Source organism: Aquarana catesbeiana, linkage group LG01, assembly GCF_042186555.1.
Source record: "Aquarana catesbeiana isolate 2022-GZ linkage group LG01, ASM4218655v1, whole genome shotgun sequence".
NCBI classification, from domain to species: domain Eukaryota; kingdom Metazoa; phylum Chordata; class Amphibia; order Anura; family Ranidae; genus Aquarana; species Aquarana catesbeiana.
Genome location: NC_133324.1, coordinates 631981101 through 632003333, shown reverse-complemented (window position 1 = coordinate 632003333; position 22233 = coordinate 631981101). Strand labels below are relative to the sequence as shown.

General features: G+C 43.6%; 1 protein-coding gene across 4 annotated transcripts in view; it reads right to left on the bottom strand.

Moving 5' to 3' along the window:
• USO1 (USO1 vesicle transport factor) overlaps positions 1 to 22233 on the bottom strand; it is a 162227-nt gene that overhangs the window by 107768 nt on the left and 32226 nt on the right. For all 4 annotated transcript variants that reach the window (XM_073601032.1, XM_073601034.1, XM_073601033.1 and 1 more), the window contains exons 2-3: positions 9053 to 9139; positions 2753 to 2817 (exon numbers count right to left, since the gene is read on the bottom strand). In XM_073601032.1, coding sequence (XP_073457133.1) covers positions 2753 to 2817; positions 9053 to 9139 — 152 coding nt within the window. The remainder of the gene's footprint in view (positions 1 to 2752; positions 2818 to 9052; positions 9140 to 22233) is intronic.

Below are 22233 nucleotides of genomic sequence, written 5' to 3'. Positions count from 1 at the left end.
CAGCCGCCGCAGTTATACTGCGGCAGGTTGGCACAGCCACGCAAATTGCCGTAGCTATACGTCGGCTCTTTAAGACGCTATAGCAGGCGCGCGCAGGCCACCATGTCTCCGGGGCACCGGCCATTGCTCGTTACAAACCGAGAACGGGCATGTGTGTGTAAACACACAAATCCAGGTTCTCTCAGGGGAGAGTAAACAGATAGTGTGCTCTTACTAAGAAAGAAAACAGATCGGTCTCCTCCCCTAGTCAGTCTCATCCAATGATCGGACTTGACCTGACACACCCTCCCCCCTGCACAGCCTTTCACTGGGAAGAATGGTGTACTGTTGTTTCTCCTAACCCAGTAGTTATGCAGCTGAGAAGAGAGGCTGTGAGATCACTCATCTATTTTAAACTGAATGGGTTGTTTTACAAGATGGGGGTTTACAATCAATTTCTAGCTGAACTCCAGGCAGATATAAAAGACACACATTATTGCAGCTCTGTATTGACAACATGAAATGTATTCTTTAAGTGCAAGCAGTGAAAGTACCCGAATATGAACTGGTATTAGCCCCCAATTCCCAAAAAGTTGTGATACTGTGTAAAATGTACATAAAAACAGAATGCAATGGTTGTAATTCCTACTAAAGGCTTGTTAGTAATCGCTCCAAGTGGGCATGTTTGGAGCTTTTAGGCGTATTACTCTCATGCATGTTACCTTGGCTGAAATGAACTCCATGCATTTATTTTGTTTCATCAATGGTTGTTTATGTAATACAACTTGCAAAATGTGCCGTCTTATGGCAATGGAGTGTATTGTATTAAAACGATGTACATGCTTCTATTTACACCTGTACACTGATGTGTTACCTTTAATAAAACGTTTGAACAAGAAAACCAAATGCAATGATTTGTAAATCTCATAACCCATATTTTATCCACAACAGAAAACATATCAAATGTTTAAACTGAAAAAATGTACCATTTTAAGAAAAGAAATAAGGTAAGTTTGAAATTGATGGCAGCAACACGACTCAAAAAAGTTGGGACAGGTCAACAAAAAGCTGGTAAAGTAAGGGGTACTAACAAGGAAGAGCTGGAAGAACATTTTGCAACTAATTAGAATAATTGGCAACCAGTCAGTAAAATAGATTTCTCCAGATTCTCTGAATCTTTTGATGTTAAAATGTACTGTAGATGATATATTTAAAGTCTTTACAATTTTTTACATTGGGGAACATTATTCTGACAATTGTTCGACAATTTTTAGATGCAGCTTTTCACAGACTAGTGATTCTCTTCCCAACTTTGATTCTGGGACACGACGACTCTCCAAGATGCCCTTTATATAGCCAAACATGTTACTGACCAGTTGTCAATTAACCTAAATAGTTGCAAAAATGTTCGTCCATCTCTTCCTTGTTAGTACCACTTTGCCAGCTTTTTGCTGCCCTATCCCAACTTTTTGGAGACGTGTTTCTGCCATCAATTTCAAAATAACCTTATTTTTTTACTAAAATTGTAAATTTTTTCAGTTTAAACATTTGATATGATTTCTATTTTCTATTGTGAATAAAATATGGGTCTTTGAGATTTGCAAATCATTGCATTCTGCTTTCATGTAGATTTTACACAGCGTCCCAACTATTTTAGAGTTGAGGTTTAGAAGGTGAGAGCAAAGGGACAGAGAGGTGAGCTCATCAATGTGCTGCTTCTCCTTTACTCTGCAGTCACAGGCTGGGGGAAAGAACAGACATTTAAAACCAGCCATACATGGATCAAAATATATATGGGCAGGCTGGTTGTACAGAAGCATTCAACTTCTGTGTAACAAGACGGATTTTTCCTGCTCGATCAGCGTCGTCAGGAAAAATTGGGTCTCCGGCCCTGCCAAACAGGGAGGTGTTGTGTGCCAGAGCTGTGTAAATCTCAAGACTGAATGAACAAAAATACAAATCCTCTGGCAGACAAAATCAAACTCTCCGATATGTACTTTGAGTATTTAGCAGTTTGCTTGGGGTACAGCTTTTTTTTTGGTTTTAACTGTAGTTTACATTTAGGCCCCTTTCACACTGGGGCGGGAGGTGTGTCGGCGGTAAAGCGCCGCTATTATTAGCAGCGCTTTACTGTCGTTTTAGCGGCGGTATTCGGCCACTAGCGGGGCGGTTTTACCCCCGCTAACAGCCCAGAAAGGGTTAAAAACCACCGCAATGCGCCTCTGCAGAGGCGCTTTGCCGGCGGTATAGCCGTGTTGCCCCATTGATTTCAATGGGCAGAAGCAGTGAAGGAGCGGTGTATACACCGCTCCTTCACCGCCCCGAAGATGCTGCTAGCAGGACTTTTTTTCCCTTTCTGCTAGCGCAACGCTCCAGTGTGAAAGCCCTCGGGCTTTCACACTGGAGACACAGCAGAGGCTGTTTCGGGTCGGTTTGCAGGCGCTATTTTTAGCGCAATAGCGCCTGCAAACCCCCCCAGTGTGAAAGGGGTCTTAACGATGTCTATCACTTTCTACTCAGAAATCATCTAACAATATATACGCCAAGAAACAGGACTGCCGAAGAACTGACTGTTCAGAAATGAGGGCTCAGGATCTATAATCAAAAGTGTTAATTCACAAGTTACTGATGGCTTTTGAAAAAGCAGGCCAACTAGAAAGGTAAGTAAGTATATAAAGCTTTCTTTTTTACAGGTATGCTTTACATTCAAATGACCCTGTGCTGACAGGGTTAATTTAAACGCTATTTATATATATAAAGAGAAACATCTTACCGATCAGTCTGTAGCACATTCAAGAGATGGTCCATGGCCTGAGTGCCCACCTCAAGACGATATTTCTGTTTATCAAAAGGGAAAACACATACTTCAACTACAGATAAATAATGTTCTATAAAATTCGTTATGGGTACACATAAAATATAATCTACATATGTAATATTCAACACATTACGTGTAAAGCTGTTCTGCTTACTGAAAAAAAGGAAAAGATTATTACTAGAAATTTTGGTGCCAAAACTGATAATGCAGGATGCACTTGGCTGAAAATCGAAACTGAAAATGACAGTTTTTAAAAAAAAATAATAGGATTTTTATAACAGCTTACCTGTAAAATCCTTTTCTTCGAGTACATCACGGAGCACAGAGCCACAGTATTTACTGAATGGGTTATATAGGCACCTCTAGGTGATGGACACTGGCACACCCCAGACAGGAGGTTTAGCTCCCAATATAACCCCTCCCCTTACTGGGAGTACCTCAGTTTTGTAACAAAGCAATTTACGTGTATTAGAAGAGGGGAGGGACCTCTGTGTCCCGTGATGTACTTAAAGAAAAGGATTTTACAGGTAAGCTGTCATAAAAATCCTATTTTCTGTTTCGTACATCACGGGACACAGAGCCACAATATTTACTGATGGGATGTCCCAGAGCAATGCTATCTGAGGGGAGGGAGACACAAACAAAAAGTATGGTGCAATCAGACCTGAGGACCTTATACTGCTGCCTGCAGCACACTGCGCCCCAAAGGTGATATCCTCATGCCTTATCACATCCGCCTGATGGAATCTGGTGAATGTATGGACTGAAGATCAAGTTGCGGCCTTGCAGATTTGAGCCATGGAGGCCTGGTGATGCACTGCCCATGAAGTGCAAACAGCCCTGGTGGAGTGCGCTTTGGTTTGAAAAGGTGGAACTTTCCTCTTCAAACCATAAGCTTGAATAATTACTTGCCGAATCCACTTAGCAATAGTAGATTTCGACGCTGCCTGTCCTTTTTTAGGACCTTCATGCAACACAAACAAAACATCCGTTTTCCGAATTTGAGCAGTCCCCTCCAAATAGGTTTTGATCGCTCTCACTACATCCAGAGAATGTAGCGACTTTTCTTCCGTAGAACAGGGTTCTGGAAGAAATGAAGACAGAACAATATTATCCTGGTTTAGATGAAAACTTGAAACCACCTTCGGTAGAAAGCTAGGATGAGGATGCAATACTACTCTATCCTTGTGAACAATTAAATATGGCTCTTTACAAGAAAGAGCCGCCAATTCTGATACCCTTCTTGCAGAGGAAATGGCTACCAGAAAAATTAGCTTCCTTGTCAAAAGGACCAAGAGAATATGTTGTATCGGCTCAAAAGGCTGTTTCTGTAATGCTGACAGAACTAACTTCAAGTCCCAAGGGTTCAGGGGTGCTCTAACCGGTGGATTAAACCGAGTTACCCCCTGAATAAAGCTTCGGACCAAAGAATGCGAAGCAAGCGGACGTTGAAACAATACCGATAAGGCCAAGACCTGGTTCTTGATAGTACTGAAGGCCAGCTTCATCTCTAACCCAATTTGCAGAAAAGCAAGGATTCTACCTATGACATACTATCTGGGATGCCAACTCCTGGATTCACACCAGAAAACATATGCTTTCCAGACTCTATAATTAATGACTCTGGAAGCTGGCTTCCTTGCATTAATCAAGGTAGATATTACTGTGCCTGAAAGCACGCGATTCTTCAGAATGTGGGTTTTAATAGCCAAACCTTTAAATTTAGCGTTTGTAAGGTAGGATGGAACACTGGTCCCTGTGATAGCAGGTCTGGACGTGGTGGTAGGGTCCATGGGGGCCCTACCACCATCTTTACTATTTCTGCATACCAAGATTTTCTGGGCCACGCTGGGACCACCAGAAGTACCGACTTCTTTTCCTGCTTGATCATGCGAAGAAGTCGAGGTAGCAGCAGAATAGGAGGGAATGCATAAAATCAGTGCAAACTGATCCCATGGGGTCACCAACGCATCTGTTCCGCATGCGAGTGGATCCCTTGTTCTCGACACAAAGTTGTCGATCTTGTTGTTGAACCTGGACACAAACAGATCTACGTCCGGGATCCCCATCTTTGGCATATAGCCAGGAAGATGTCGGGGTGAAGAGACCATTCCCTTGGGAACAACTGCTGGTGACTTAAGTAGTCCGCTTGCCAGTTCCCTACCCCTGGAATGAATATCGCCGATATGCACGCCACATGTTTTTCTGCCCAGGTTAGGATCTGGTTTACTTCTCCCTGGGCTGCACGACTCCTGGTGACCCCTTGGTTATTGATATAAGCCACTGCTGTGGCATTGTCAAATTGGATCCTGACAGGACAACCCTGCAACCTAAATGTCCAGGCCTTTAGGGCTAGGTACGCTGCCCAAATCTCTAGAACATTGATGGGTAAGTTCCTCTTGGTTTTAGACCATTTCCCTTGGACAGTTGTCTCTTCCAGAACTGCTCTCCAACCCAAAAGGCTGGCATCTGTTGTTACTGGTAAAAAGGATTTCCCTTTCCACAGATTCTCGGGTACCAACCACCAACTGAGGCTCTGACACACAATTGGCGACAAGTGCATCGGAAAATCTAGCGCCTGGACTTTCTTGTTCCAGGCAGACAGGATGCTGTTTTGCAGCAGTCTCGAATGAAACTGAGCATAGGGAACCGCTTCGAATGAAGCCAGCATCTTTCCCAACAACCTCATACAAAAGGCGAATAGAAGGACCCTTCTTCACCCTGACTACCTGAACCAGCTATTTTATGGCACTGATTTTTGCCTGGGGTAAAAACACCCTCTTCTGGGTTGTATCTACAACCAGACCCAAGTACTCTAGTCTTCTTACTGGTTTTAAAGAATACTTCTCTAGGTTGGGGACCCTACCTAGGTATTCAAGGTAGTTGACTGTGGTGACCAAGCTTTGGTCTAAGCGGACTACCAATCGGTCTATTAAGAGCAGGTCGTCTAGGTATGCTATAATCGTTATACCCTGGGCCCTTAATCTGGCCAGAGGAGGGGCCAGGACCTTTGTAAACACCCAAGGCGTAGTATCTAGACTGAAAATTAAGTTTTTCCACTTCGAAACACAGATATTTCTGATGAGCAGGGAAAATAGGCACATGCATATGCATCCTTGATGTCTATTGATGACAGAAGTTCTCCTCCTTGTAAAATGGAGACTACTGATCGGATTGATTCCATGCGCAAAGACCGAATTTTTAGGAACCGGTTTAGATCTTTGAGATCTAGAATGGGTCTGACATCTCCATTTGGTTTTGGCACCGTGAAAAGGTTTGAATAAAACCCCAACCCCTGCTCTTCCATGGGAACCATCATGATTACTTCTGCGACAAAAGTCGCTCCAATGCTTGAAAGAGAGACTTCTTTTTCTCTGGGTCTTTGGGAACATTTGATCTGAGGAAACGAGGAGACGGGAATTCTCGGAACTCTAGTTTGTAACCTAGAGTTATTGTGGAGACCACCCATCTGTCCTGAAAATCCTCCTGCCAGACCTTTGAGAACTGTAGCAGTCTTCCCCCCACTAGAACGAGCGGGGGCGCCCCTTCACAAAGAGGCTTTAGCGTTCTGTCTTGTAGATTTCCTCCCCAGGACTTCTTTTGTCCCTGGGGTTGACTCTGAGTTTTACCTCTTGAACCTGATGGTGGAGCCCGTCGCCACTGCCTGGTGGCTGATGTCCCTGGCACTGGGTTACTCCTTTTCTTAACTGGTAAAAGGGTACTTTTCACACTTGAGATTTTTTTGGATATAATTGTCCAAATGATCCCCAAACAGCCTTACACCACAGAAGGGAAAACCAGCCAGGAGCTTTTTGCATGGCACTTTGGCTGACCAATTTTTCGACCATAAGATTCTACGCATATGCATCAACCCAAGCGTAAGGCGAGAGGTCTGAAGGATAGAATCTCTGATTGCGTCAACTGCAAAACACAAAGCCGCTGGCAGCTCGGCTAACTCCTGGGCCTGCTGTTCAGGGAAAACCTTGAGCACCTGTTTCAAGTGATCTCTCAAGGATTGACATACCCCAATTGCCGCTACTGCAGGTTGAGCTACTGAACCTGCCAAGGAAAAAATGTTTAACAGGAATTCCAATTTTTTATCGGTTGGATCCCTAAGCATTTGAGCATTGTCAACAGGACAAGTCAGACTTTTATTCACAGAGGATATAGCAGCGTCAATTGCTGGTATACCCCACATCTTTGTCAATTTTTCCTCCATAGGATAAAGTGTTGAAAGCATTTTTAGGAGGGGAAAAAGTGTTTATTTGGGTAATCCCACTCAGAATAAATACGCTTTTCCAGCAATAAATGAACAGGAAAGGCATGCACAGCTTGAGGAGGCTTCAGTGAACCCAAACAAGAAGTGGGCTTTTCAACCGACTCAATTATGGGTAAATGTGGAGCGGACCATTTTAGTAAGAGAATGCACCAGCAATTTCTCACCCTGTGAAGCTGAAGAAGGTCCTTCCCCCACTTGATTCCTCAGAAGAGGAGTCATCAGTCTCATCCCGGTCCTCTGAGGGGGATTAGTCTCCCGTTTCCCAAAGTTCCTCTGTTTGAGGGTCCTGGGTGGTAGAAGGGGACCTAATGTGTTTTCTTCCACTTTGTGAAGATGTGATTAGGGCCACTAATCTTTCCTCTAATCCACTTATGACTGAGGAAAAAACCTCCTGAGTAATATATACAGGGGCTGAAATGTCAGAAGCAGTTGCAGCCCCTGACCCCGACTCACTCTGACCAGCCTCCCTAGGTCTTTCAGCGGAAGATGGCGTTACAGAGGGGGGGGGTCCTCAGAGCCCCTATTTTTCGGGGTATTTGTACCTCCCCTTCCATAGTGCTAAGCACAAATGCAGAGGTACTACCAGCAATGCACCCACTGCTGAGCAAAATAGTTCAGCAACTGCCGCTGCTATCAATGCTCAGGCTGATGCTAAGTAAACGTGCCTGGGAATGCCCGTGTCACCCACACTAACATCTGCTCTGTGTCCCTCCTTTAGCTGTGTGCACCTGCAAAAAGTGCACCTTTATAGCTTTGCATGGCCCGCACTTGTGGGCGTTGAACCACGCCGAGCTGAAGCTCCGCCCCCCCTCCTCCAACCACCCCTTGCGCCCCCCCTCATCTTATTAAAAAAAAAAAGACCACTTTCCCGCGCGAGCGGGGGCTCTGATCCAACGTCATTGCATGTTATTGGGGGATCCACACTCCTGGGCCTGTAATGCACCCCACCAGGAAAATATGGCTGAAAAAAACAAAACACTGGATCCCGGGGTCCAGCTCTCTAGAAAGAGAAGCGTTACAGGCAAAATCTTGTTTCTCGGACACAGGGCCCGGGTAGCAATCAATTCGGCCTGGAAAAGACACTTTGAATGGATCCGGTTGCATGGCCGGCTCCAGCAAAGATTTCTCCAGCAGAGCTCAGCACAGCACGCCTTTACTCGTGACCAACACCTTAGACAGTGGCGAAAAAAAACTGAGGTACTCCCAGTAAGTGGAGGGGTTATATAGGGAGGTAAACTTCCTGTCTAGGGTGTGCCAGTGTCCATCACCTAGAGGTGCCTATATAACCCATTCAGTAAATACTGTGGCTGTGTGTCCCGTGATGTATGAAAAAGAAATATATATATTTTTTTACATAATTGTATTATATTCAACTTTTTAATTAATATCAGGAATTTTAATGAATATGAATTTATTGTCGGCCATTATGGGCACCTTTAGCTCAAGAAAAGCTCAAGAAAAGCTCAAGAAAAATGTATCCCTTTAAATTCTATGTATGTCTCACACTGATGTCTGCTGCGCTTCTTTTGTGGTGTTAAAAATCAATTTTTTGGTCAGTTGAAAAAAAAAAAGCACCAAAAAACACAGCTCCCCATTGAAATGCATTAAAAATGCATCAATAGCACACCTGTGTTACATTTTTGAGTCACATGACCTATGAAAAACCACTATAAGCCCAGTAAAATCATGGTAAAATCATGCGCATTACCGGTACCTTTTTCTCCGATCAGTAAAATGCCAAAAACACATTTTTGACTGATATGTTTCGGCGGCCGAAGTTTCAGTGCATCTCTAAGTATTACGTCTATTACGTAGTATTACGTTAATTAGCTGTATTTTACCTTATACTGGTCCCACAAAACATAACAGAAAAATTCACTCATGCAGCTCCATGAATTACACATATAGAGCATAAAAAAAAGCCTTCACCATGGACTGCCCAGAGACCATACACAATCAAAAAAAAATGAACAGACCTTTGACAGGGACTTGAGTGCTCTTACAGCATCTCTTCGGTCTTCTAGCAAAGTAGATGAAGCAACTCTATCACACAACTTCTGAATCTGGAGGGGAAGAAAAAGCAAATAAGGCTGGTAAAAAGACAGCTACTAGAATTTACAGTTTTGGGGCTTTCATCAAAAGCAAAGCCCCAAGTTCTTAATGGAAACCTTTATTGCAGAAACATTCCCTGTCTAAACAAAGATCTCTACTGAAGAGGAGGTAAAATATTTTGCCAGATCTTACTTCTGTTGTTACAATAGGCATACTCACAACAGCTTTTAAATCACCCCCTTAAAGTTCCCTGGCACTTGCAGATGGGACCGTGTGTGATTAGATTCGACAGACTCAGCAGAAGCTCCCTGCACTTAAAGTGGTTGTAAAGGCAGAAGGTTTTTTTTATCTTATTGTATTCTATGCACTAAGATAAAAAAAACCTTCTGTGTGCAGCAGCCCTCCTCAGCCCCCCTAATAATTACTTTAGCCCCCTCTCTATCCAGCGATGTCCACAAATGCCTTGCTCGTCCAGAACTCTCTCTCTCCTTATTGGCTGAGACACAGCACCGGCACCATTGGCTCCCCCTGCTGTCAAATGTAATCAGCCAATGAGGAGAGAGGGGGCGTGGCCTAAGCGTGTCCCCATGTCTGCATGGACACACGAAGCTGCAGCTCGGGTACCCCCATAGCAAGCTACTTGCTGTGGGGGCACTCAACTGGAGGGAGGGGCCAGGAGCTCCAGCCTGGGACCTGAGAAGGGGAGGATCCGGGCTGCCCTGTGAAAAACCACTGCACAAAGCAGGTAAGTATAACAGGTTTGTTATTTTCTTTTACTGAAATTTATTGAGATCTTTTAATAAAAAACAAAAAAAAAAAAAAAAAAAAAAAAAAAAAAAAAAAAAAAAGGGAAAAAGGGGTACATCGGGTTTATTTTAATAGAAAAAAAAAAAGAAGAAAAACAAGACTTTACAATCACTTTAAATTGGGTTTCCCACCAGCAGCTCCTCGCAGGGAACCCTCTGCTGGGTCTCCAATATCTAATTGCAAATGGCCCCATTCAAGTGTGAACGGGGACAAAATACTTTTATCTGAATTCTGGTAAATGCGTAGGCTTAAGCATGAATTACAACTTGTCACTGCACAGGACACACAGATCAGCGTGTGAAGAAAGTGGAGGTGAAGAATGGCATAAACTCTCAGTATAGGCTTCCTTTAAATGAATGAAACTCTTTTATGATTCTTCTTGGGCCAGAATCCATTATAGAAACCAAAGGATTTATTTACTAAAAATAGAGTGTGCAAAATCTGGTGCAGCACTGCATAGAAATAGCTTCCAGATTTTTTTTTTTGTCAAAGCCAAAGTTAAAGGCCGATTGGCTACAGCACAGCTGCACCAGATTTTCCACTCTCCGGTTTTACTAAATCAACACCCAAGTCTTTACCTTTCAGAAAGTCATAAAGCAAACAAGGGCCCCTTAACACTGTTTATAGCATTAGAAATCCTGGCAACAATAAAGATATTTTACCAAATCTAAAGGCCTAGGGCAGGGATAGGCAACCTTAAAGCAGAGCTCCACCCAAAAGGGGAGGCTCCGCTTGTCCGCCTCCTGGTTTTGACAGGTACACAATCCCACTTCCGGCTGAGTTCACTGCAGCAAACTCAGCTGGACGTTCAGCCCCCCTCCAACTTCTGCAGCAGCTGGCCCATTTACAGAGCAATTCATGCAAGCGCAACAGGGAACAGGGTGTGAAGCCGCAAGGCTTCACCGCCGGTTTCCCTTAGTGGAGATGGTGGCGGGTGCACCCATTAGCAGATTTTAAAAAAATCGGCTCGGGTGGAGACACCGCTGGATTCCTGGACAGGTAAGTGTCCTAATATTAAAAGTCAGCAGCTACAGTATTTGCAGCTGACTATTTTTTTTCTGCAGGAGCCTGGAGCTCCACTTTAAAGAGGTGGAGATCTACCTGAACAACAGAGAGAAGTCAAAGATCACAGGGCACAGTATCGCCTCCTCACACTGGATTTAAAACTCTAATTGTTGTACTAACATGTCACTATTGAGTGCATTGCTGAGACAGCAGCCAAAGGTGTAAACATGTAAGCATCTACAGTGAGAGGAAAAAAGTATTTGATACTGTGCTGATTTTGTACATTTGCCCATTGACAAAGAAATGATCAGTCTATAATTTTAGACAGAATTTTAGAAAGGGGTCAAATCCTTATTTCACATATTAAAATGCAAATCAATTTATTACTTTTTTGAAATGCGTTTTTCTGGATATTATTGTTATTTTGTCTCTCATTGTTAAAATAAACCTACCATTAAAATTATAGACTGATCATTTCTTTGTCAGTGGGCAAACGTACAGAATCAGCAGGGGATCAAATACTTTTTTTCCCCCTCACAGTATATTCCCATCACACACAATTCTGGAATAAGCTCTAAGCAAATGGAAGCTGCAGTAACCGCCAGCCAACTGGAAACTGGAACAAACATGATGCAGTGTAAATATTTATCAGCACACCACAGATCTTTGCATCCAAATGATCATTTTTACTGAAGCATGATCACTTCACAAGCAAAAGAAGCGCAACATTTCGGAGCCGCGCAGGACCCCTTCGCCAGACATGCGATTGCCACATGCCTGAAGAAGGGGTCCTGCGTGGCTCCAAAACGTTGCATTTCTTTTGTTTGTACAGTGATCAAGCTTCAATAAATAATAAACAGTGATCAGCAAGACAAATAAAGGGGGTGAATTTGCATGGCAGGGATACAGACAGCAACAAAAATTTGGTGGGGATGATCCTACCATGTTTACATACATACATAAATACATACACACACTAACACTTAGCCAAGGGAGTTGCCACTTTCAGCATAGGCCCAAGTAGAATACCCATTTAAAAGAGAAGTAATAGGTTTTTGTTTTTTTTTCCAGTTTCATACTTATCTAGGTTGATGCAGCATTTGACCGATGCTGCATCTGTCCCCAGCGCCTCTACACTGAGAACCGAGCGATCGGACACCGCCCCTGGCTCGGTTCTCACAGGTCCCCGAACAGAGAGCCGTAGACTGTCAGTCACTGGCTCTCTGCTCTTCCCCCTTGCTCATTGGAGCGCTGAACTGTGGAAGGGCGGGGAGGGGGGACGGGTGTCAGTCCAGACACCTGGTGGATCCAGACTCCCATTGTCGGAATGACGCCGTGCCTGGACTGATTTCTGTGATGTCAGCAGAGATCAGACTTCAGCCCGCTGTCTGCTGAAAACGGGTCACAGGAGTGCAAAATGGATTGCCCTCCTGTGATCCATAAGAGAAGCCCAGTCAAATGAGCTTTGACTATACTTCTCCTTTCGGCTGGGTTCTCACCATCACCGCATCTGTCTCACAGCAGGGGTCCAGTGCGTCCCCGTTCACCGTTTCAGGTCCGATTTCAGCACAAATCTTGGGCCGAATTCGGACCTGAAACGGACCAAAAGACGCACAGCATTTTCGTGCAAAATGCACCGGACCTGCTGCGGAGATATGTAAACCGGCTCCATAGAGAGCTGGTCAAAATCTCCTGCTACTGCGAATTGGATGCGGAAAACCTGCATCCAATTCGCAATCATTTGAACCCAGCCTTATTGTTGAATGGGTAAAAGTGAAATGCTGACCAGGAGAATGAACCTACATATATTTCTTTTTCCTACATAGCCACACAAATGTTCCTTTATTCTGAAGAATTTCGGTGAATGCTTAAAATAGTTCAATGTGCTTCATGCAGCTGCGGAGGCAAAGAATGGATTACTATGCCAGCAGATAGATGTCTTTAGAACATAAATGTGCTTCCATTTATAAACTGCATGTAACAAAACCTTTAAATCTGCTAGCTTGCCATGATATTAAGATGTATCTAATAAAGTAGATAAACAGGTTTGCCCCTTTAAAATTACAACTAATAACATGTATAAACAAAATGGCAGCTTGGAAGTACCAATAAATAGCGAGACTGTTAGACAGAAGACAATGTCAACTTAAATAAATCTTTAATGTGCTGCTGAGCTAGTCCTATTGAGAATCTAGTATAATTTAGAGAGCCATGTGCAGTATGGCTCATTTATTCTCCCCCAAACCATGCCACAAGCCCCATACAGGGACACCATTCTCCCCCTTACTATAAGAATATAAGCATAAACATCTTTGCTTTTACAGGGTAGATAGAATAGTTTTAGAATGGGGGTGAGAGTAGATTAACCACGTTTACCATTATCAATGAAAGTGAAAGTAAGAGAAATCACCCAAATTTTGGGTTGTCCCCAGAAAAGTAATAGGGAAATCTTCCAATAGGGACACTGGTTCTGATGATCTGGGGATCCCCAAGGGATTCTCTTGATTTACAGGGATTTCCGCTCACTTCCGGGTTGGCTATGGGACAGGAAGTGAAGGGAAATTTCCGCCATGATACACAGGCGGTGAAAAAAATAAATAAATAAATAAAATCTTACAGGGGTTATAACCCTCCCTTGCTCTATCCAAAATAAAAAAAATAAAAAAAAAAAAAAAAAAAAGGTTTTGCCTCTACTTTAAGCTTAGTTAGAGTTTGACTGGAATTCCACATTTAACATTCAGACTGCATTCACACTTTAGTGTTTTATGAACACACATAAAATCACAGAATGTTTGTGCACATTTACAAAACACGCAAAAAATAGGATTTTTATAACAGCTTACCTGTAAAATCCTTTTCTTTTGAGGTACATCACGGGACACAGAGTCTCAGTAATTACTGATGGGTTATATAGGGTATTACTAGGTGACTGGACACTGGCACACCCTAGACAAGACGTTCAACCCCCTATACAATCCCTCCCCTTACCGGGAGTACCTCAGGTTTTGTAGCAAAGCAATAGAAGTGTATTAGAAGAGGGGAGGGACCTCTGTGTCCCATGATGTACCTCAAAAGAAAAGGATTTTACAGGTAAGCTGTTTTAAAAATCCTATTTTCTTTCTCATACATCACAAGACACAGAGTCTCAGTAATTACTGATGGGATGTCCCAGAGCAATGGTATCTGAGGGGAGGGCAACCACACAAAGTAGGGTGTAATCAGACCTGAGGACCTTGTACCGCTGCCTGCAGCACACTACGCCCAAAGGCGATATCCTCATGTCTTCTCACATCCACCTGATAAAATTTGGTGAATGTATGGACTGACGACCAGGTTGCGGCCTTGCAGATTTGAGCCATGGAGGCCTGGTGATGCACTTCCCACGAAGCACCAATAGCCCTAGTGGAGTGCGTCTTGATCTGAAAAGGCGGAACTTTCTGCTTCAAACCATAAGCTTGAACAATTACTTGTCGAATCCATTTAGCAATGGTAGATTTTAATGCTGCTTGTCCTGTTAGGACCTTCTGGCAATACAAACAAAACATCCGTTTTGCGAACCTGAGCAGTCGCTTCCAGATAGGCTTTGACTGCTCTCACTACATCCAAAGAATGTAGTGATCTCTCTTCTGTAGAACAGGGATCTGGAAAAAAAGAAGGCAGAACAGTATCTTGGTTTAGATGAAAACCTGAAACCACCTTCGGTAGAAAGCTAGGATGAGGGCGTAACACACTTTATCCTTGTGCGTTATTAGATATGGCTATTTACAAGAAAGGGCCACTAATTCTGATACTCTTCTGGCAGTAGAAATGGCCACCAGAAAAATTAATTTCCTGGTCAGCAGAACTAAGGGAATTTGACGTATTGGCTCAAAAGCCTGCTTCTGTAAAGCTGACAGAACTAAATTCAAGTCCCAGGGGTTTAGAGGCGCCTTAACAGGAGGATTAAGGCGCGTTACCCCCTGTATAAAAGCCTCGGACCAAAGAATGCGAAGCAAGTGGACGTTGAAACAGAACTGATGAGACCTGGCCTTTGATGGTACTCAAAGCCAGCTTCATCTCTAACCCCATTTGCAGAAAGTCCAGGTTTCTGCCTATGACATATTTTCTGGGATGCCAACCCCTGGATTCACACCAGGAGACATATGCTTTCCAGACTCTATGATAAATCATTCTGGAAGCTGGCTTCCTTGCATTAACCAAGGTAGAAATCACAGGGCCTGAAAGCCCCCGACTCTTCAGAACGTGGGTTTCAATAGCCAAACCAATAAATTTAGCGTTTGTAAGGCAGGGTGGAACACTGGTCCCTGGGATAGCAGGTCTGGACGTGACGGTAGGGTCCAAGGGGAACCTACTGCCATCTTCACTATTTCTGCGTACCAAGCTCTTCTGGGCCACCAGAAGCACCAACTTGTTTTCCTGCTTGATCCTGCAAAGAAGTCGTGGCAGCGGTAGAATAGGAGGAAATGCATAAATCAAAGAGAACCAATGCCACGGAGTCACCAATGCATCTGTCCCGCATGCAAGTGGATCCTTTGTTCTTGACACAATGTTGTCGATCTTGTTGTTGAACCTGGATGCAAAGAGATCTACATCTGGAACTCCACATCTTTGGCATATGGCCAAGAAGATGGGGTGAAGAGACCATTCCCCTGGGACTAACTGCCGGCAACTTAAGTAGTCCGCCTGACAGTTCTCTACCCCCGGAATGAAGTTTGCCGATATGCACGGCACATGCTTTTCTGCCCAGATTAAGATCTGGTTTACTTCCTTCTGAGCTGCATGACTCCTGGTTCCTCCTTGGTGATTGATATAAGCAACTGCTGTGGCATTGTCGGACTGGATTCTGACAGGGCAACCCTGTAACCTGAGCATCCAGGCTTTTAGGGCTAGATATGCCGCACGGATCTCCAGAATATTGATGGGTAAGGTCCTCTCGGTCTTGGACCACCTCCCCTAGACAGTCGACTGTTCCAGAACTGCTCCCCAATCTGAAAGACTGGCATCTGTTTTTACCACTGTCCAGGTAACTGGTAAAAAGGATTTTCCTTTTTGCAGGAATGAACCGCCAACTTAGACTCTGACGCACTGTAGGAGACAGGCGCATAGGAAAATCTAACGCCTGGATCTTTTTGTTCCAGGCAGACAGGATACTGTTTTGCAGCAGTCTCAAATGAAACTGAGCATAGGGAATTGCTTCAATGAAGCCACCATCTTCCCCAGCAGCCTCATACAAAGGCGAATAGAAGGACCCTTCTTTGCCCTGACTACCTGAATCAGCCTCTTTATGGCACTGATTTTTGCCTGGGGTAAATATACCCTCTTCTGGGCTGTATCTATGACCAGACCCAAATACTCTAGTCTTCTTACTGGATTTAAAGATGACTTCTCTAAGTTGAGAACCCAAACCTAGGTATTCCAGGTAGTTGATTGTGGTGACCAAATTTTGGTCCAAGCGGGGTACTGACCGATCTATCGTCTAGGTACGCTATTAGCGTTATACCCTGGGATCTTAATCTGGCTAGAGGAGGAGCCAAGATCTTTGTAAACACCCGAGGAGCAGTGGCTAGCCCGAAAGGCAGAGCTACAAACTGAAAGTGGTGTTTTTCTACTTCGAAACGCAGATATTTTTGATGAGCAGGGAAAATAGGTACATGCAGGTACGCATCCTTGATGTCTATTGACGCCAGAAGTTCTCCTCCTTGAAGGATGGAGACTACCAAACAGATTGAATCCATGCTAAAGGACCGTACTTTTAGGAATCAGTTTAGATCTTTGAGATCTAGAATGGGTCTGAGATCTCCATTTGGCTTTGGTTTCAATAAAACCCCAATCCCTGCTCTTGCATGGGAACTACCACGATATCTTTTTGCGACAAAAGTCGCTCCAATGCTAGAAAGAGAGACTTATTTTTCTCTGGGTCTTTGGGGACAATTGATCTGAGGAAACGAGGAGAGGGGAATTCTCGGAACTCTAGTTTATAACCTAGAGTTATTGTGGATACTACCCATCTGTCCTGAAAATCCTCCTGCCAGACCCTTGAGAACTTTAGCAGTCTGCCCCCTTCTCGAGCGAGCGGGGGGGCCCTTCATAAGGAAGCTTTAGCGTTTTGTCTTGTAGACTTCCTCCACCAGGATTTCTTTCGTCCCTGGGGTTGACTCTGAGATTTAACTCTTGAGCCTGATGGAGGCTGTCGTGCCTGCCTGGAGGCTGATGCCCCTGGCACTGGAGAAAGAGCCCGTTTAAAGGAGGGACGTTTACTCCTTTTCCTAACTGGCAAAAGTGTGCTTTTCCCACTAGAGATCTTTTGGATATAATTGTCCAAATCCTCCCCGAACAGTCTTGCACCACAAAAGGGAAACCCAGCCAGGAGCTTCTTACATGGTGATTCGGCTGACCAATTTTTCAAACATAAGATTCCAAGCATATGTACCAACCCAACGTAACCATTTTAAAATGTAAATCTGTGGGTTGTGCATGGTGACCGGGAGGACTGAGATTATTGATAGATAGATAGATAGATAGATAGATAGATAGATAGATAGATAGATAGATAGATAGATAGATAGATAGATAAGAAAATGGAGCCTGCTGCCTGGGCTGTTGTCAGCCCCAGTGACTAACCTGAAGGGGCGTAGCCGGGCGCAACATTGCCAAGCAGGTGTCCCGATGTTTTCTAATGCCGTGGGCGAGGAAGGCAGCATCATCAGTGCGCTGCGCAGTCTCGTAAGTGCCGTTTTTTGAGAATCGTGATCTTTATTCTAAGCAAAAGAATCGTGGTTCTCATTTTGGCCAGAATCATGCAGCTCTAAATAAATATATATAACATTGTGGAGGACCGTGGGAGAGCAGTGGTGCCTTTGGGTGAACCCCTCAAAGGGGAATCCGCATCTGACCTATTTTTAACAAATTAGGTCCAAACAGTAAGGTGAGAGCGGAGTGTGAATGGTGGTGGGACCCCCTGCACTTTATTATAAAGGATGTTTGAATAATGCACAAAGCACAGAAACTAGTTGTTTTACACTTTTAAGAGACCGCATCATTGGACATGGTTTTTCTTTTTTGTTTAATGGTAATTTATATGTCATGTCACACACTTTATGCTTTTGATGTTTATATATGTTGTGACAGTGTATTTACAGTATATGTGGATCATATATTAATAATGCTAGTAGTTTTTTTTCTCCATAGTTAAAAAGTGGTCACATTTTTTTATGGACTTTAATCCACAAACACTTGAATGTGTTGTTGTTGATATTTGATTCATCTAAAGGCAAATCCACTTCGCACTACAAGTGCACTTGGAAGTGCAGTCATGTAGATCTGAGGGGGACATGCAAGGAAAAAAGAAAAAAAACAGCATTTTACATTGCACATGATTGGATGATAAAATCAGCAGAGCTTCCCCCCAGATCTACATCGACTGCACTTTCGGTGTACTTTCAAGTGCACTTGTAGAGCAAAGTGGATTTTCCTTTAGTAAATAACCCCCATTGTGTTATGCAACACTTTATTTTTTTTTTTTACATGGACAGAATTCACTGATGATTATGCACAGCAGTGACATCAGTAAATTGTGAATTGCCCATCTAGTTCTGTCTTAGTGACAATGATCACCAGGACACAGGCAGCAATAAAAACCTGACACAGGTTCTAATGCTTCCCTACACTGCCTATTTTAAAACTAGGCTATACATACACTTAAACCTTTACATATACCCAATAAAGTGACTGGCCTCAGGTGATACACAGAGATTAAATAAATCCTCCTACATAAGTTGTACCTGTTTATCTAGAGCAGTTTAAAACGAGTTCTGCAAAAAAAATAAATAAATAAGTAAAAAGTCAGCAGCTACAAATACTGCAGCTGCTGACTTTTAATAATCGGACACTTACCTGTCCTGGAGTCTAGCTCGTCTCCCCCTCTTCTCTGCGGCGCCTGCATTGTAAGTGTGGGGGTCCAGCTGTGGCTTCACAGCCGGGCACCTACTGCGCATTCTCGAGCCGCGTGCTGTGACTGGCCGGGCAATCATCTGGGACCTGTGAGGTGTCCCAGATGATTGCCGAGAGGAAGGGGGGAAAGGTGATCTCCCTTCCGGCGCCGCAGTGCGCCGTGAGGAATTGGGAGCTGGGACCCTCTGGATAGAGGGTACCGGCTCCCCCCCAAAAAAAATGACATGCCAAATGTGGCAAGTCAGGGGGTCACCTCTCGTAAAGCGGAAGTTCCATTTTGGGTGGAACTCCGTTTTAAAGTGCAGAATTTATACAGCTTGTCTGAGCTTTCAGAAAGCAATGGGCAGGGAGCTGAAGTTACACTGTGCAGAGTTCCTTCACACAGCACACAGGAACAGAGCTGAGACTGTCAATCACAAGCTGTGTGCTGGAGACCCCTCCCTGTCTCCTTTTTTCTTTTGGTTTCAGGAAGTAACTAATGCAGATAGCAGAGGAACGAGGCAGCAGACAGAAATGACACTTAGTGCTCTGGCTTGAAACAAGTACACACTATAGAAGGATATGCTTCGTTCATATTTCATGTCAGAGGTTTACAACCACTTTAAAAAATAATTTATGTAAGGCCCTGTTTACAGGTGATACAAAATGTGGCAGTAGAGCAGCTTTTTAACCTCCTGCTGACCACTTACAGTTAATATACTGCGAGTGGCAGCACGTGCAGGCCCAGCAACAGACATGTACATGGTCAGCTTGCTTCTGGGTTCGGAGCGCGTGACCCTCCTGACCCATGCTGTGATTGGACACAGCACGAGTTCGATAGCAGATTACAGTCAATGATTTTGGCTGAAACCTGCTGATTGGCTGTGTCCAATCACACACAGAGTTCTGTGTTTACAAACAAAAAGAACTCCCTGTGTACAGTGATCTGGCTGTTTCCTTTCCCTGAAAAGCAGGGAGAAAAAAAACAGCCATATTAGTAAGTAAAAGCAGCACATATTATACACATTACACTTGTTCGGCACAGTTAACCCCTTGATTGCCCCTAGATGTTAACCCCTTCCCAGCCAGTGTCATGGTACAGTATTATCACTGATCACTGTAATAGTGTCACTAGCAGCGTCAGTTAGTTATCCTCCCAGCCAGTGTCTGTTAGCTGATCACTGCTATTACAGTATAGCGTCTATAGCTGCGTAAATTCCAGTATATATACCAAAGTTTGTAGACGCTATAACTTTCACACAAACCAATTGCCGCATGGAATATAGCAAATGACGGCAGCAAAGTGGTTGTGATATCCTGACCGGACCTCATATGACGTGATCGGGATAACAAGCCGCTGCGTGCCCCCAGGGGCGTCCATCGGTGATGTGGCGTGTCACTCTGATATACTGCAACTCCGATCTAGGTAAAGAGTCTCTGACAGAGACTCTACCACGTGATCAGCAGTGTCTAATCACGGCTGATCACGACGTAAACAGGAAGAGCCGTTAATCGGCTTTTCCTCACTTGCATCAGACAAACGAGAGCCAAATCGGCTGCTCTCCTGATTATAGGTGATAAACAATCAGCACAGACCCCCCTATCAGTGTCCATCCATGCCCATCGGTGCCCAGTGCCACCCATAAGTACCCATCAGTGCAGCCTTTCTGTGCCCAGTGTCGCCTATCAGTGCCACTTATGTGTGCCCATCTGTGCCACCTATCAGTACCCATCAGTGCCACCCATAAGTACTCATCAGTGCAGCCTTTCAGTGGCCATCTGTGTCACCTATGAGAGCCCATCTGTGCCGCATATCAGTGCCACCTATTAGTGCCGCCTATCAGTGCCCATCATTGTCGCATATCAGTGCCACCTCATCTGCGCTCATCAGTGCCACCTTTCCGTCAGTGCAGCCTCATCGGCGCCCATCAGTTAAGGGGAAAATATACTTTTTTACAAAATTTTATGACAGAAACGAAAAAAAACTTTATTTTTCAAAATTTTCAGTCTTTTTATATTGGTTTAGCAAAAAATAAAAAACTGCAGAGGTGATCAAAAGAAAGCTCTATTTGTGGGAACAAAATGATAAAAATGTTGTTTGGTTACAGTGTAGCATGACGGCGCAATTGTCATTTAAACAGCGACATCACTGAAAGCTGAAAACTGGCTTGGGCAGGAAGGGGGGAAGTGCCCTGTATTGAAGTAGTTAATATACATTTGATGGGATTTTTTTTGTTTTTACCAAAGACATGTAGCAGAATACATTTTGGCCTAAATTTGTGATATTTGATTTTTTTTATTTTTTTTTATTGGATAGGTTTTATTCCAGACATTAGAAAAGAAAGTTTTTTTTCCCCAAGACATTTGGCCTTTTTTCATATATTTAATAAAAAAAAAAAAAAAAAAAAAAAAAAAAAACACCAGTAGTGAGTACCACCAAAAGAAAGCTCTACTTGTGTGAAAAAAATTATATAAAAATTTTGTTTGGGTACAGCGTTGCATGACCGCACATTTGCCAGTTAAAAGAGCGCAGTGCTGAATACAAAAAATGCCCTGGTCATGAAGGGGATTAAAACCTTCTGGAGGTCAAGTGGTTAAAGCTTACTGACTTCCAACCATTGAGTGTTTGTGCCGCTTTAAAAATTATACTCCATGTTGTGTTGTGGAGGCTTTCCATTCAAGTGAATTGAAGTGCACCTGCAACAGTTTTCACACATTAATGGAGAGTGAACTGGGCTTTTGTTTGATAGACATTGGAGGTATATAATATCATAGAAAATGATGGGAAATCACAGAAAGAACATCTCCAGCAGCCACTTACAGTTTTACCTTTGTGTACAAACCAGAAGTGGCTGCTGGAGACGTTGTCACATTGCTGGAGCTATGTACATTGCTTTCTATGAGTGAGCAGGTAGGAAAGGAGAAGAATGTGAGACATGAGAAGCATTGCTGGGGTTGGGAGACCCTAAACTGGACAGCCAGAGGCCACATAATGCACACTAAAATCACCACTGAGTAATATATTCTGTATGTGTTCAAAGAATTCTGTCCTATTCAACCACAAGGATTACGTGAGGTCTCACTGGAAGAACTACACTCTCTCAACAATATTTATCTTTAAAAAAAATAGACGACCAAGACAGAGCGAGCATTTGGCAAGCGTTCATTAACACGACTACGTCCATGAACACAATAGGTGTTTTCATGCATGCTAATGTTTCAATATTCGTATAAACGAGGCCTAAGTGTTCTTTCGCAGCTCTGGTGAAGGTAAGAATGTGTAATGGTGCCTGCAAACATTAGAAGGTGGCTGGCTGTGTCTGCTTATTCTGAACACTGAACTGGAATTCATTATACAAAAATT